Source organism: Ostrea edulis, chromosome 3, assembly GCF_947568905.1.
Source record: "Ostrea edulis chromosome 3, xbOstEdul1.1, whole genome shotgun sequence".
Classification (NCBI taxonomy): Eukaryota; Metazoa; Mollusca; class Bivalvia; order Ostreida; family Ostreidae; genus Ostrea; species Ostrea edulis.
The window spans coordinates 40,355,027-40,369,491 of NC_079166.1; the positions used below are offsets into that span (position 1 = coordinate 40,355,027).

Genomic DNA, 14,465 nt, shown 5'->3' on the forward strand with positions numbered 1-14,465 from the left:
AAATATCCCCTAACAGTAGTTATATTACCCCTGATATATCCCCTAACAGTAGTTATATTACTCCTGAATATCCCCTAACAGTAGTTATATTACCCCTGAATATCCCCTAACAGTAGTTATATTACCCCTGAATATCCCTAACAGTAGTTATATTATCCTTGAATATCCCCTAACAGTAGTTATATTACCCCTGACTATCCCCTAACAGTAGTTATATTACCCCTTAATATCCCCTAACAGTAGTTATATTACCCCTGAAATATCCCTTAACAGTAGTTATATTACCCCTGAAATATCCCCTAAAAGTAGTTATATTGTCCCTGAATATCCCCTAACAGTAGTTATATTACCCCTGAATATCCCCTAACAGTAGTTATATTACCCCGAATATCCCTAACAGTAGTTATGTTACCCCTGACTATCCCCTAACAGTAGTTATATTACCCCTGAATATCCCCTAACAGTAGTTATATTACCCCTGAATATCCCCTAACAGTAGTTATATTACCCCGAATATCCCTAACAGTAGTTATGTTACCCCTGACTATCCCCTAACAGTAGTTATATTACCCCTGACTATCCCGTAACAGTAGTTATATTACCCTGAATATCCCCTAACAGTAGTTATATTAATCCTGAATATCCCCTAACAGTATAGTTATATTATCCCTGTATATCCCCTAACAGTAGTTATGTTACCCCTAAATATCCCCTAACAGTAGTTATATTACCCCTGAAATATCCCCTAACAGTAGTTATATTACCCCTGAAATATCCCCTAACAGTAGTTATATTATCCCTGAATATCCCCTAACAGTAGTTATATTATTCCTTAATATCCCCTAACAGTAGTTATATTACCTCTGAATATCCCTAACAGTGGTTATGTTACCCCTGAATATCTCCTAACAGTAGTTATATTACCCCTGAATATCCCCTAACAGTAGTTATATTACCTCTGAATATCCCCTAACGGTAGTTATGTTACCCCCCCCCCCCTGAATATCCCCTAACAGTAGTTATATTATCCCTGAATATCCCCTAACAGTAGTTATATTACCCCTGAATATCCCCTAACAGTAGTTATATTATCCCTGAATATCCCCTAACAGTAGTTATATTACCCCTGAATATCCCCTAACAGTATATTACCCCTGAATATCCCTAACAGTAGTTATATTACCCCTGAATATCTCCTAACAGTAGTTATATTACCCCTGAATATCCCCTAACAGTAGTTATATTACCCCTGAATATTGCGTAACAGTAGTTATATTATCCCTGAATATCCCCTAACAGTAGTTATATTACCCCTGAAATATCCCCTAACAGTAGTTATATTACCCCTGAGATATCCCCTAACAGTAGTTATATTACCCCTGAATATCCCCTAACAGTAGTTATATTACCCCTGAATATCCCCTAACAGTAGTTATATTACCCCTGAATATCCCTAACAGTAGTTATATTATCCTTGAATATCCCCTAACAGTAGTTATATTACCCCTGAATATCCCCTAACAGTAGTTATATTACCCCTGAATATCCCCTAACAGTAGTTATATTACCCCTGAATATCCCCTAACAGTATAGTTATATTATCCCTAAATATCCCCTAACAGTAGTTATATTACCCCTGAATATCCCCTAACAGTAGTTATGTTACCCCTAAATACCCCTAACAGTAGTTATATTACCCCTGACTATCCCCTAACAGTAGTTATATTACCCCTGACTATCCCCTAACAGTAGTTATATTACCCCTGAATATCCACTAACAGTATATTACCCCTGAATATCCCTAACAGTAGTTATATTACCCCTGAATATCCCCTAACAGTAGTTATATTACCCCTGACTATCCCCTAACAGTAGTTATATTACCCCTAAATATCCCCTAACAGTAGTTATGTTACCCCTAAATACCCCTAACAGTAGTTATATTACCCCTGAATATCCCCTAACAGTAGTTATGTTACCCCTAAATACCCCTAACAGTAGTTATATTACCCCTGACTATCCCCTAACAGTAGTTATATTACCCCTGACTATCCCCTAACAGTAGTTATATTACCCCTGAATATCCACTAACAGTATATTACCCCTGAATATCCCTAACAGTAGTTATATTACCCCTGAATATCCCCTAACAGTAGTTATATTACCCCTGACTATCCCCTAACAGTAGTTATATTACCCCTAAATATCCCCTAACAGTAGTTATGTTACCCCTAAATACCCCTAACAGTAGTTATATTACCCCTGAATATCCCCTAACAGTAGTTATGTTACCCCTAAATACCCCTAACAGTAGTTATATTACCCCTGACTATCCCCTAACAGTAGTTATATTACCCCTGACTATCCCCTAACAGTAGTTATATTACCCCTGAATATCCACTAACAGTATATTACCCCTGAATATCCCTAACAGTAGTTATATTACCCCTGAATATCCCCTAACAGTAGTTATATTACCCCTGAATATCCCCTAACAGTAGTTATATTACCCTTGAAAGTATCAAATTCTTTATTTAAGCTTATACATGTACATGTAACATCGTACCTCTTAGAAACACGGGACATTGCTTCTATCGACCTTGAAATACAATTAGGTCATTGTCATCGAAAAACATTATGTACCTGCATATGTACATGTAATACACGTGTTTAAGGTGTTTTGGGGCCTTTTTAATTGTAATGAATGCTTTTATACTATATGAAGGTACAGTATTTTTTCGACACCAGTTATCTCTCTTTTAATACGCGTTCTTTATGATATATTTCATGCTTTTAAAGATAGTCAGTTCCGGAAGTGAGATTTATTCATTTTTTTTCTACATATTCTACGTTACCAAGTTAACGAAACTTGCTACAAACTTTTTTTGAAAAACGATGGAAACGATAACTAAATTTATGTTTTTATAATTAAAATGAATACAGTTTACTAAATGGAATCTAATTCATTCCCATGATATCTATATATAAAGTCCAAAACAGTGAGAGTTATATAGGGAGATATAATATATTTCAACTTTTGAACATCAAAGTCCCTTATTTTCTAGGAATCTTTATAACTGTACTTATTACACAAATTATATATATATATATATATATATATATATATATATATATATATATATAAGAACACTAAGTTCCAACAACACCCGCTACCTAAAAGTGTCGGATCCACAACATGGATACAAGGTCAAATACCAAAAAATTATACAAAGCACTAAAATGACCAACGTCACGAACAACCAGATTGTCAAATTTTCGGGACGGCCTGTCCCTTCTTCAGGATAAATGAAAAGAATTACATAATATGACCAATATTAACAGAGAATAATAACAAAAACTACATATAAATACATCTAGCACTACAACTAGACTAATCTACAAACGTATTTACAACGCAGACTACATGTTTTTGATATATATATATACATGTATATATATATATATATATATATATATATGTGTGTGTGTGTGTGTGTGTGTGTGTGTGTGTGTGTGTGTGTGTGTGTGTGTATAGGGGCGGATCCAGGAATTGCGGTTACGAGGGGCGCCACTTTATGAGGCAGTGGGTCCAGGGCGAAGCCCTGGTGGGGGTCCAGGGGGCGAAGCCCCCGGATTTTACAGATTTTATGGGGCTTGAAATGTTTGAAATGTTTCTCCTATTCAGTCATTCGTACTATTTTCTATCATTTTAATAAGGTGAAATTAATAAAATGACACAAATTTTAACGTTTTTTTCGGAAAAAAATTAAGTTCTCCCAATAAAAGTAATCAAGAAATCAAAAGATTCTGTCATTTATTTCTCCTGGAGTGGAAGAAATTATTGTTTCTTTTATCGTTTAGTACATTTTCCGAAACAAGATACCGTGATTTACCTTAAATTTGAAAATTTTAGGGGGGGGGGGGGCTGCGCCCCCTCTAAATCCGCCAATGATATATGTACGCAACCATTCCTTTTTATGTATCCAGTGACCCAGTGTCCTTAAATAAAGGACCGGTCACGATAGCTCAGTGGTAGAACGTTCGCTTATTAACCGGGAGGTCGTCAGTTCTAACCCCGCTCATGCCATGACCACGTCAAACCTAAAACGTTAAAATAGGTAGTGATTGCTCCTTCGCCAAACGCTCGGCATATATATAAGTGAGAATGACGGGTTTTTCGGATATGACCTTAAAAACGGAAGTACCTGTCGCGGCAGGCGTTGACACGATGAAGAACCCTCATTGTTATGGCCCTAAGCGCTAAGCATGGTTCTAAAAGGGTACTGTGTGACGTCTCAATATGAGTGAAACGTTTTCAACGGGACGTAGAGAACAATCATTCAATCCTTGAATGAAGAGGTCATTGACATCTTTACCAGACTCTACATTCTTTTTGGAACTTCCTTCATATAACGTGAAGCAATCTTTCATTTTTCGTAACACGCAGAATGAAGAGTATCTAGTTATTTGCGAACAATTTTGTCTTATTACGAGACTGGCTGTGTCTGGATACAATTATTGGTTTAAAATCCAGTTGTAACATGTTCTATTTCACGTATAACCTGTTTACTCAGTGCCCACATATAAAATGTCAATGATCATGTGAACTACTCGCAGTATATATTTACAAACGAGTGATACACATTTTGAACAGAGTTTGAAACATGGGCACTGAGTATAGTCACACGGTCCCAAGGGACATCCAAAAGTCCTACAGGAGAAGGAAGGTATGTAAAAACATTATTGCCAAAATATTCAATGCTGGGTATTCATTGAGTTTATACTGGATAAATTAATGAAAGAAACGAAATGTAATATGCCTTGCATAGTGTGCCACCTGCACCCTTTAAGAGTCTTGAGATCTACTTTTTATTTTGTATCGTGTACATATATACCATGTTGTGGGTATTATAGTCGGGGGGTGGGGTGGTGGTGATGGGGGGTGGTATTTACATTGAATTTCAAAGAATCAAAATTTGCATGTCAATATCAAACTTTTGGGTATTTTTCTTATGAATATGTATCTGTGGTAGGCAGACTATTTATAGGTAATTCCGATATCTAAAAAAAAAAATGCTTGTGAAATTTGACCAGAGACATATACATGTATAATATTATGTTATATATGTCTCTGATTTGACGAATTGGGAAACTTTAATTACAATGCATGTTCGATTATTTTCTTACACGAATGTTGAGGAGAGATAATCAGATACTGATGTACATGTAACATGAGAAGAATGGTATTTAGAAATGTTTCCGTAAGTACACCTAACCATATGTGATATACCCTTGACAATTGTCAGAATGCTAGCTTTTTCTGTCGCCTATTGACCGGAATTAGTTTTGATATACTAAGAGACTAGAAGACGACGGCATTAGAATTTCCGATGGTAGGTTCATTGACAGTTCACAAGGCATCGTTTTCAGGACAAAGACCAAATGTTCAATATATATGTCTCCGTTATTTTGAAAATGTGTATGATTTGCATTCTAAATATTAGAAAGGCGAAGATAACGAAAAGTGATCAATCTCACAACTCCTATATGGAATACATAATGAAGAGTTATATGAAAAAAATTTCTATATTCCATATTCATCTAATGAAAATTTGGCTCCTAATTATTAAAACAGATTATACATGATTACTATATATAATTATGATTGAATAGTACATGATTATGTAATAAGAGTTGCTAAGCATATATCGTTGTAATATCATGTTAGAATCCGATGTTAAGAGATATTTGCAATGAATGATTGTCACGATAGATGTATACATGAAATATATTGAACTAATTTTTCGAATTAGACAAGAAACCCATCTACGTTATATTAGGTATCGAGACTGTTTGAATATTGTGACATGGAACGAATATTTATGGGTTTTTTGACTTCACAATCCCAAAACCTTTTGTAATGGAATAACAAATATTGCGTAGAATTCCTATATTCCATTCATACTGACTCGTTATGACCTTTTAACATTTATCAGTCATCAATATTCAATAATTGTTCTAAGTGACATTTTGTAATTTTATATTAGAAAATATTCTTTACTTTTGGACAATATTGAGAGGAATAATGTGAGCAAGATTACAATTGGCATTGAGATGTAAAATTCATGACCCCAAGGTTCAGATACCAAGATGGGGCTAGAATGGTCATATACATTATGATTTGAAAATGCAGTAGACATTTTGTTTTTACTGCTGGACATCAAGCAGACAAATTGTGTGTTTGATTAAAATGAGTGGTGTGGGATTTATGACCCCTTGGGTTCAAGGTTCGGGCCGCAGGGTGAGACTTAGTTGATCATATGTTGAAAATGCAATATATTTCATACTCAGGGACATTAAGCAGTCAAATTATTTGCATGATTACAATAAGCAATGGGTCCTATTTGAAAAATGTAGAATTCATTTGCCCTTTGATTGATTGATTGATTAGGGTTTTACGCCGTTTTGGCAATATTTCAGCCATTTTATTTGCCCTTTGAGAAATAGAAAATCGCATTTCGATGTGATGCGATAAAACTCACTCTCCTACAAAAGAACTCTAAATTATCAATTGTGTATGGTCACAAATAGTTAGCCGTGTTATATGACATACTTTTGAAAAAGCTTAGATTAGTAGAATTCGAATATGGTCACTTTGGGAATATGTAGGATAGGGCGTGATCAAAATTCAAATACACTGTATGACATGTTGAAAGGGCGTAAACAGAAAGAGTCTGAAAATGGTCACCTCGTTCGTGCGTAGACTTCAACATGGGCGATTCCAAAAGTACAAAGACTTAGGAATATAATATGCGATGGTCTTCATGAGTCAAGATCGAAAATCGTCATTCGAAATATGAGCGGGGTCCTTAAGTGCACGCAAAGTCCAATTGACAAGGGATTGACTACAAGTTCACAATGATCGCTTTGTAGTGAAGAAAATCCACTATTTTACGGATGACCTACTGGTTTATATTTTCCTTTTTCGAGAAAATATTATTTTTCTTTCGTGTTACATTTTCCTAAAAATATCCACCTTAGAAAATTTCGAAATACAGATTCAGTGTTGTTAGTTTTCTCTTCTTTTTAGTCAGGACATACAGGACAAACATACGCGTTTCCTTTACCGTATATCATGCCACCACTGCGTGATAAATGTTTGGTTTATTTCCTTTCATTTAGCTTTTGAGTGGGATCCTCATCACACTTACATATTATCACTTCACAAACATGATTTTATAAGATGTTAAAAATGTCAAAATAAGCACTGTCGTGACCTTTGTAGTAACCTACACTGCAGTACAGACCTGCATAGAAAATATCGGTCATCAGTAAAACTCCCTCCCTGTCCCTCATGTCAGTAGTAGTCACTAACTGCGTCTGGCAAAATCAAGCGGGGGTGTGAGGGTCAATTGCGTTCGGACCCCTCCTTCCTGGAATTTTGTAATTTAGATTTCGTTGTTTGAAGGTAGACAAAATCTTTGATCCGCCCCTTGGTGGATTTGCTAAACCGCAAATTTTAGAAATATAGGTAAATGGTTTTGATCAACATACGATTATTTTTACAGGAAGCGTTTTTGACAAAAGAGCACCGTTCTGTACAACCGTCGTCCCTTCCGTCCACATCCCGGGGGAGTATATCTACAATGTCGAGGGGAAGTATCAAGAGTGACCCTTTCACCGAGGAAACCAGCAGTATTAGTGCACGGAGCGATACTAGTGGTGACAGTCTCATATTTGATCCTAACTTTGGTGAGTGAACATCTGAATCTCACCAGAGAATGGCATAATTTGAATACTAGTACATAGTTTCCGTAACTAATGCGGCATACAGTGTGGTACCAAAATGTAGAAGAGAATCGGAATGTAAAAAAAGAAAGATCTAGTTCAGAGAAAACACAAATTCATAAAAGTCATTGATATGATATTCCAGCGAATCGTTGCAAGTCTGGATGTGACATTTTACATCCATACTTCCACTTTCTCCAATTTTCTTATAAATGTCGAATGCTTGCTTCCATTACAACTTCGCTTTCATCTATTATAAAAGTGTCCAGATTGAACCAAATGAAAAAAATATAAGTGTTTCCGGTTTCCCGACCCTACCTACATTTTTGCCGACCCTAAATATTTTATTAACAATATATATGAATAAAATACAAATCCAGAATTTTCAAACCAGAATATTTTCTTTTCGCGTTTAAGTTTCTTTGATTTACATTTTCACTACTACTGATCTATAAATGTTTGAAAATTATTTGTAATGTATCTAGACTTGTATTTAAAGCGAATCAAAAACTAAGATTTCAATAATAAAAGTTTGAATAAAATAAACTAATATATTTTATTTTGGCCTTGTATTATCAAAATTATTTCACAGGTGCTATACGACCTGATCTATATCCCCGGAAGGACGCCGTTCTTCAGCAGTCGTCAGTGGAGCAGAGTCAGGGTAAACTTCATATCCGGATCAAATACGACTTCCGGACCTCCGATGTGCTCGTCCATCTCATTGAAGGTGATTTCCCTTTCTTTTGAAACACATTAGTGACATGTAGGCGTACATGTTTGTGACCCATTAACATGTTATAAACACACAACAGTCTCGCAAGTCTATAACAAAAACAATGGAATGGGAAATTTATCATTAGTATTACACAAGGTGAGGCTGTTCACAGCCATCGCTCACGCTAATATTAAGATATCTTATGTATTATGATATGGTTAACTACCTACAAGTGTGTATTATGTATAGACGGTGTGTTTGTTGGATCATTGACGTGTCCCAAGTGATAATTATTTATATAAGAATTCAGTTACCTGCGGTAATAGAGGTAGAAATGGCCATTCACTTGAAAATATACATTATGTATGAAATTCCCTTTGCGCTAAACGCCCAGTAGCAGTCGAATCTTAAAGGGGGATATATGATGATAACTACAGGATCCGCCTATTTATCTAACGCGGCGAATATAACACCATCGACTTCAACAGTACATTGTGACCTCACAGTTCGCTTCGATGTTTTTTCAATTATAATCAACAACAATACACACCGGGTTTTTTTTTAATTTAAAACACAGCTGAAAATAAACAAATATAATCAACAAATTCAAATATATGTAACAAGAAAAAAAATTAAGCGTATATATGCATGTATGTATCGTATGTTTTTTGTTTATATTTAAAGAAACTCATCAACTCGTTCATCTATTTAGCTGTATTACCGTTTTTTCTGTGTAGTGATATGCTAAAAACTGCTAAAACAATTATCATATCATTCATTTTGAACACATTTGATGTTTGAAATATTTCGAAATACACTATAGAATCTTATATTTTTCTATGTTTTGGAATACATAGGAATTGCTTTTTGAAGATTTTCCTCATGGACAGCAAGACGAAAATTTGTCACTTTGTAAAGGTTATAGATAGATAACGTTTCATATCTTATTTATCTACAGCTCAAGAACTTCTGGTAGACAAATTACGTGATCCTGAAGGAGGCTTTGGTGATCCGTATATCCGGATTAATATGGTACCGGAAGTTGATGAGAGGACACGACAATCATCTGTCAAACGCAGAACCCACAATCCGTTTTACAATGAATACTTTAAATTTCCGGTGACAGTTGACGAGGTCAAAGAACGAACATTGATTTTTCAGGTCTTTGACTATGATAAGTTTTCTCGTCATAAAACAATGGGAGAAGTTAGTGTCGATCTGGGACAGGTTGACGTCACAAACAGTGTAGAAATGTGGTGTGACATTCAAAAGCAAAGTCAGGTGAGATTATCAGTCTTTGGTGTTTTAGCGTCAAACTATATTTAGGATACAAATATGCTTAAACGCACGGATTGATCTCTGAGTATTGCTTTAAACATTACAAATTGTAAATTTGTCTTAATTGAACAGATTTTCTCATTGCATATACATGTACTTGGTATGCTAAATATGATAAGAATTATCAATGAATTAGTAAACACAAAATCATAAAGAGGTAATGGACACAAATGATAATACCAGGATTCAAAACACAGAGGAAAATATTTGAAATAAAAATGTGATATTCTTTTTACAGCACAATGATATGGGAGAAATTTTGTTGTCGTTGAGCTACCTTCCCACAGCCGAACGACTGACCGTGGTTGTTTTAAAAGCTAAGGAACTTGTGATGACAGCTGCCGGGGGATCATGCGGTAAGCTGTCAAAATTTCTAGTTGGCGAACTGCTTAATTGTTGTAATATTTGTCATGAATATTGTTCAATTAGGTATATGTATGTGACTTTTGAGGAAAAACGTTAATGCATGCTTTTTAGCCAATGACCTGTGTATGATTTCGACTACGCAGTGTTTTCTTATCAAATAGCGACGAATTTGGATCAATTTTAGATCCATAACTTATAGTACCTTTCATTCCAAATGCAAGATTTACGCAGAAAATATCACATATTTAATGTATTAATTAACAGAAATAATGGGGGGGGGGGACATTTTATCATCGAGTACAGTTTACATAATTATCTTATATGCACGTTTTGTTTGATTGGTATCAGAGAAAGATTTCTCAAAGTAAAGTTGTTATTATCATCAATGACTTCTGGTGACGTTCTCAATCAAAAATACTAAAACTCTGAATTGAATATTGAATGGGATCGAAACGATCCTGAATCGCCCAAGCCCCTAAGTCTTTCATATTCTATAAATCAATGTAGAATTGAACATCCTACCGTGAGCTATGCTTTAAAGCGCTTCCTTGATATCAGACATAGAAAAGTTTCAATCATGAAATGATGCTATTTTGATGTATTGCATTGGTATATTTTTGTCGTTTTGCAGACCCTTACGTGAGGATTTCACTTATCGTTGATGGAAAGAAGGTAAAGAGAAAGAAAACCTCAGTCAAAAGAAGCACAACATCACCGGTCTGGAACGAGGCTCTGACCTTTAATATCTCCTCAGATATGCTGCCAAAATGTAATCTTGAAGTAACAGTTCTTGACCATGACCTGATAGGTCACGGTGAATTTGTTGGACGTTGCATTATTGGGCCAAGCCGACCGGAAGGGGAAGGCAAACATTGGAATGACATGCTTAATAACCACCGAAAGTCAATGGCTATGTGGCAGCACCTCTATAGGCGATAACACCGGATGTTTTCGAATTTTTATGATAAAGTTTTCCATTGACATTATTATGAAAAGTGCTTTAACAAGAATGATTTGTTTTCCATTCTTGCCAAAGAAGTAGGGCAAATATCGCTTGTTTGTAGCTGTATATAGCTTGTGTTATATCGTATGCCGTTAATTGCCTTTACACTATTGTGATAATGTTGCACAGCTCTAGCTTGCCGTTTTGGTAGACGTGTGGTGGCTGTTGAGCCACAGGGCCTAACCTTAGGTTGAAATGTTTCTTACCATCCATATTTGGTTACGAGAAAGTCTAAGCCCTGTCGCCTCTTTCAACAGTTATATACGATGTAAAGACAGTTTCATTCACATTGATTATAATAGATATTCAAAATTGATTCAGTTATGTTGAAGTACTTACATCGTGTATCTGACCTGTTGAAAGAGACTTTCATAAGCAGAAGAAAGTTAGTGAAATTGTCACGCACATCCCAACGCGACACACACACAATTCTTTCTTGTTCATTTGATTTTGTGACGAAGAGGACTTTATAACAGATGTGTTCTGTTGCGAGGTATAGTAGGGCAATATTGGTAGGTATGACACACAATGGTGTTCAAGTTTTAAAGATAAAGAGATGAACACTATAAGTTGCATCATAAATTGTTGGTCATATTTGTGCATGCAAAACTGTAGGTCTCTGTCCACCATTGCAGGTTTCTACATGTAGACTTTGAATTACAGTTTCCTAGTTAATATGGCCCCTTTCTATATCGATAAGATGTGTCATTCAGTGAATGTTGTGGCTACAGTGGCTATGTCGGTACATGTTATATCACGTTTTGCTTTTTGTAATACAAGTGTTTACTATGTTATATGGATGACTGTAAATGTTGATGTTACTATTGGCAGAAAATGTGTTTTATTTTTCTGAAAAGTTGATATCACAATAAATTTATTGAACACCCAAGGTTTACGTTCAATCAGAGATGTATGGAATATTTTATTTGTACACATGGGTGATTGAGAAAGTCGCATAAATGACAGAATTCGCAGTAAGGAATTGACTGAATAGATCTGACAAGTGAACATAAAGATCTGACAAGTCCATATAATTCTTTGACTCTTGAAGGGAGAATGTACCATCATATACAATGGGAGTTTTAAAAATTGTATCTTTTTAGCTCACCTGAGCCAAAGGTCAAGTGAGCTTTTCTAATCGAAATTTGTCCGTTGCCTGTTGTCGTCGGCGTCGTAAACCTTTCACATTTTCATCTCCAGAACCACTGGGCCAATTTCAACCAAAACTTTGCACAAAACCTCCTTGGATGAAGGGGATTCAAATTTGTTGAAATGAACAACTCTCTGCTTTGTATTGCTTATAGCAGTTAAGAGATTGATCACTGTTCGTTATCTTCGCCTTTCATGAAGGCCATGCCTCCTTCAAATGGGAGATAATCACAAAATGCAAAATAGGATGGGATCCACAGTATCAAAGAACGATACATTAATGGTATAAAATAAATTTGTATATTTTACAAAATGGTGCACCACAAAAGACCAAGACAAGCCTTTCAGATGGATACATGTTGTTAAACTGTTTTGAATATGAACAAACATTCCAAAATAGATTAATGTGTTTCCTACCAATTGTTAGGCCCGTTCGTTATATACTGATTTTGAATACCGATTACGCCGCTTACCTGATCAAGATATAAGGATCAAGTCAGATGGCATTAGTCAAGAGGGGATGCTTACTCCTCCGAGACACCGAATCCAATCTCTCGTGTGTACAGGGGTTCGTGTTTGTCCTACACTTAATTTTGTATTCTTGATAGGATTTATGAGATTGATAACTGTTCGTTATCCTCACCTCTTCATACTATAAAAACATCCATTACGCATATATCACTGATCCCATGAGGAGATAATTCTCAGTCCACTTTGGAATTGCAGTAAAATTTAAATATTTTTTATAAATCGAACATTTTGCAAACTATTTTCAAAGTAAAATGGGAAATAAGGAACATAACCTTTTTCCAAAGATATTCTGTCATTTGCCATATTTTAAAAACATTTTGAGATAGCACAAATAACAATATTCTACTTCATCACATATATACTAGGAAGATGTTTGTGGGAAAGAAAAATGTATAATCATCAGACAGAAACCCTTCAATAATTTTACACCATAATGGTACAAATTCACTCACTGTAAAAATAATTTTATTAGCAATATTTATGATTGAGTTATACTATATCAGCTTTATTCTTCATGTGTATCTTGATACATGTATATTTTCTTTATAGCATGCTGCCATTTGCTAAAAACAATCATTCCAAAAAATGTCGTTCTTGGTCATTAGAAAAGTAGAGATTTAAGCATTTCTAAAATCTATTTTTTCCACAGCATTATTTGAATTAAATGTAATAAAACAAATATGTTTAACCAAAGTTGAAATGTCGGGTGCTGCATATTTTGGAATATTTTTGGAGTTTCCTAGAGTTGATATGCGTGTACGTGACCATGTTATCACTAAGGAGTTACTTCCCATGTGGGAATGTTCAAGGTAAAAAAAAAACTGCTAGAAATATACTGGATTATTCAAGAATCAAACGTTTTATAAACTTGGCTGTATGAATGATATGAGGAGACAAAAAAAGTGGAAGGGAAAGACAAGGAGTCAATTGAAATCCTCAATAAGGTTAATGGCAGAAAAAGTAAAATCGGACAATGGAAAACAAAAGAATAGCTTGTAATATTAGTCATGTAAGCTAAACCAATTGCTTATCCAATGTTACAACATGACATAAAATCAATATTTTTCATGGTTCGCACTAATGTATAACTGCAAGAATGGACTTTGGCGTTGGGTTTAGACACTTTTAGAACATTCAACAATGTCTGCTTCTTCAGTATTTGGGAGTTTATTTTCATAGTTTTACATTTCCAATGATATTGCTTTTGATATATCTACAAATTGTAATAATATCCATTTTCTCATACTGTGTACAATCACGTATGAATCTTGATAAACATAGTAGGCCTATTTTAACGATTGGGAATTTCGCCAGAAATGAGAGAAGAATGTGAATATATAAAATGAACTTCATATTTGAAAATACATGAAGGTATGAGCTGCAATGCTTTACTCTGATGTTCGTTACAGCTCTTATCCTTGGGCGAATTTGGCTCCACTTGTTTGGCACGCTGTTTTTTGGCTATATTTAGATCTAAAACTTCATAGTTATTTCGGATTTCAAACATTTCGGTTGGGCATCACTGAAGAGACATTATTTGTCGAAATGCGCATCTGGTGCATCAAAATTGGT

General features: G+C 35.1%; 1 protein-coding gene across 4 annotated transcripts in view; it reads left to right on the forward strand.

The window, feature by feature from the left end:
- The window catches only part of LOC125673164 (synaptotagmin-6-like), a 33,363-nt gene extending 21,261 nt beyond the window's left edge, over window positions 1-12,102 (forward strand). For 3 of the 4 annotated variants that reach the window (XM_048909578.2, XM_056160708.1, XM_048909577.2), the window contains 5 exons: window positions 7,569-7,752; window positions 8,381-8,518; window positions 9,465-9,787; window positions 10,083-10,200; window positions 10,842-12,102. In XM_048909578.2, the coding sequence (XP_048765535.2) occupies window positions 7,569-7,752; window positions 8,381-8,518; window positions 9,465-9,787; window positions 10,083-10,200; window positions 10,842-11,149 (1,071 nt within the window). In that variant the 3' untranslated portion in view covers window positions 11,150-12,102. Of the gene's footprint in view, window positions 1-4,577; window positions 4,728-7,568; window positions 7,753-8,380; window positions 8,519-9,464; window positions 9,788-10,082; window positions 10,201-10,841 lie in introns of those variants that run through there. The other variant, XM_048909581.2, reaches the window with a different exon arrangement.
- Window positions 12,103-14,465: the final 2,363 nt, after the last annotated feature.